Here is a 3330-nt window from a genome sequence, read left to right as displayed (position 1 = left end):
CTGCCGCCTGATTTGGCTTCCTGGTAGGAAATTCATCAGGGCCCGGCAGCGGCAGCGAGACCTGGCAAGCGCGGGCGGCCCCTAGCGCCCTCACCTCCTGAGCCACATGAAGAGGCGGGGGCGCAGGCCCCGGGAGGCCCTGGCCGCGGCCACCTGGGGAGGAGCCTCTAGCGCTGCAGTAAGGGCCGCGCTGGAGGCGCCTGAGGAGAAGGTGGTGTACACGCGGGGGCACCAGCCCCCCGAGGCCCGCGTCCGGACGCGCCGGCCAGCTGCCAGGAGGAGGCGCCACAGAGCCCGGACTGTCGCGGTTGGCCAGAGGAAGGTGCCGCCCCCGCCGCCGCTGTCCCGCGAGGACAGCAGCCTCCGCAAGCCCGCGGCCCCCGCGCCCTGCTCCGGGGGCCGCAGCCTGGAGGAGAGTGGGAGGGCGGCCACCCCGACGCTGACCACCTTGCCCACCATCCGCGTAGTCGGCGACGTGTGGGTCGAGAGCAGCCTGGCAGAAGCGCAGCGCCAAGCGTGCCAAGTCCTGGGAGTGAACCTGGCACCCGTGGTGAGACTCTGCCGCTTCCCATTGCCTGGGCGTGAGATGCGGGCCACCGCCGCGCGACCTCTCAGCCCCGGGACGGGTTGTGCCTGGAGGGATGAACCAGTGAGAGACGGGCCCGCGTTCCCTAGTGCACTTTAGGGGCGAAGAAGCACCAGACGGTCCTGGCCCGCGCCTCCGGGATGCAGCGCCGCCTTCTGGGACTCTGGGGAGGCTGTGCCCTCTGCTGCCTCCCAGCCCCGGGTCTGTGGAGGGAGGAGACCCCTGGACCGCAAGGGAGGTCACCTTTTTTCCTAACCCCAGATTGAGAGGTCTCCAGCACTTTAGGGGCAGATCCATGATCTCTCTTGTTCCCTAATTGCTCTGAAGTCGTCCGAAGAAGCCATTCCACCCCCACTCTCTCCAAAGGAATTTGATTCCATGCTTGTGTAATAAAGCTAGAGTTTCTTTGCCATTCACCCACCTCTCGGCTCCTCCCACCAATTTCTTTCTTCTTTGAGTGTATGTGTATGTGTATATAACTTCTAGGATGATTTAAAGTACATAATCCTTAAATGTTTAGGATAGACAGTAGAGAAGAAAGGGTGTCACTTAGGGGTCTGCACCCAGATTAAAAAAAGATTACTGAAGTATAGTATACATTCAAAAGGAAATATATTATTTTTTTCGTGTTTGTTTATTTTTGACAGAGACACACCGAGTGAGCAGGGGAAGGCCAGATAGGGAGCCACAGGATCCAAGCAGGCTCCAGGCTCTGAGCTGTCAGCACAGAACCTGATGTGGGGCTCGAACTCACAAACCATGACATCATGACCTGAGCCAAAGTTGGACACTTAAGTGACTAGCCACCCAGGCACGCAAAAAAGAACATATATTATTAAAAGTATTCTGAGCACAGCTTGATGCTATTCAGTTCAATGTACTTGTGGAATCAGCCTCATTAAAAAAGGTACCAGGACCCCAAGGGAACACCTGTGCCTCTTTCAGTCACGGTCTATCTCTCCTTTGGGACGGCAATTATTCTGACTTCTTACAGAATATACAACTTTTGCTTGTTTTGGACTATGTAGAAATGGAATTATGTGTCCTACACCTACCTTCTTTCACTCAAACTTATGTTAGTGATATTCATGTTATTGTATGTATAGATCCTTTCTGCTCATTGGTGTATAGAATTTCATTATATAAATAGTTTACAATATTTCTGCAACTCTTGGTGGAGATCTAGGTAGGTTCTGGCTTAGGGTAATTATGAATAAAGCTTCAGTGAATATTATAGGACACGTCCTTTGGTGAACATTTTTTACAATAGTATTTATTTATCTAGGAGAGAATTTGCCGGGTCACATGTCATCCAACTTATCAGCTTTGGTAAGGTTCCTCCAAAGTGTTTCCAAAATGGTTATACCAATTTACACAAACTTCTCTCTATAGCAGTGCCTGTGTAGTGCCTGTGCTCTGAATACTTGATAGCCTTGCCAACACTTGCTAATATGGTCTTTTTCATGTTATCTATTCTGACAGGTGTACAGATTTTTTTTTTATTTGAGAAATATCAATCCAAGTATTGTATACAAATAGTTAAAAAAACCCCACAACTTCCAAATTGCAGATCAGGACTTGCAATAAAAAATCAAAAGCTTTGTTTCCCCCATGAACACCTCCTCCCCAGAGGCAACACTTTCTTTTGTTTACTTTTTTCTTTTTTTTTAAATCAGGGTTTTTTTAAACAGACCATTTTTTAAGGACAAGTTTACATTTAGAGACAAATTTCACAAAAAATACAGGTTCCTCACCCCCAGTAGTTTCTATAGTACCTTGCACTAATGTGGATACATTAATTATAAGTGGTGGATGAGCCATTGTTGACTGACACATTATCATTAGACACATTATCATTTACTAATAGTTAGGGTTTATTTTGTGTTATATAGATTCATAAGTTTTGAGAAATGTATAATGGTATGTATCTACTATTGCAGTAGCATACAGAATAGTTACACCACCCTAAAGTGCCCTGTGCTCCGACTAGTACCACTTCCTCTCTCCCCCTAAACCCTAAGAGCCACTGGTCTTTTTACTGTCTCCGAAGGTGTTTTGTTGTTGTTGTTGTTGTAGTTGTTGTTGTTGTCGTCATTGTCCTTGTTTTGTTTTCTTTTGCTTTCTTTTGTTATGTTTTTCCAGAACGGTATCATACTTGGAAACGTAAAGCAGATGGCTTTTTCGTATTGGATCCCTTCACTTAGTAATCCACACTTAAGTTTCCTCCATGACTTTTAAGTAGCTCCCTTTCTCCCTCTTTCCTTCCCTCCTCTTCTGTCTCTCTGACTCCCTTTCATTGCGGAGTTCATTTTCTAAAACAGCTTTTTAAAAGCTGGTTTACAGAGAAGACAGACACCATATGGTTTCACTCTTATGTGGATCCTGAGAAACTTAACAGGAACCCATGGGGGAGGTGAAGGGAAAAAAAAAAGAGGTTAGAGTGGGAGAGAGCCAAAGCATAAGAGAATGTTGAGAAGAGAGGACAAACTAAGGGTTGATGGGGGGTGGGAGGGAGGAGAGGGTGGGTGATGGGTATTGAGGAGGGCACCTTTTGGGATGAGCACTGGGTGTTGTATGGAAACCAATTTGACAATAAATTTCATAGTTTAAAAAAATAAAAAAATAAATTCCCTGTAAAAAATAAATAAAATAAAATAAAAAATAAAAAAATAAAAATAAAGGCCCTATTTCCAAAATAAATAAATAAATAAATAAATAAATAAATAAATAAATAAATAAATAAA

The 3330-nt window shown here is 45.9% G+C and overlaps 1 protein-coding gene across 1 annotated transcript; it reads left to right on the top strand.

Moving 5' to 3' along the window:
- Nucleotides 1-106: 106 nt before the first annotated feature.
- On the top strand, nt 107-841 carry LOC121024511 (uncharacterized). The gene is given in 1 exon segment (XM_040466738.1): nt 107-841. A coding segment is annotated over 1 exon segment (735 nt).
- The last annotated feature ends 2489 nt before the right edge of the window (nt 842-3330 follow it).

The sequence above is a fragment of the Herpailurus yagouaroundi genome, unplaced genomic scaffold (genome assembly GCF_014898765.1).
Source record: "Herpailurus yagouaroundi ecotype Mexico unplaced genomic scaffold, PumYag 65514, whole genome shotgun sequence".
NCBI classification, from domain to species: Eukaryota; Metazoa; Chordata; class Mammalia; order Carnivora; family Felidae; genus Herpailurus; species Herpailurus yagouaroundi.
The sequence above is the reverse complement of the archived record's forward strand: the minus strand, read 5'-3'. Positions and strand labels throughout refer to the sequence as shown.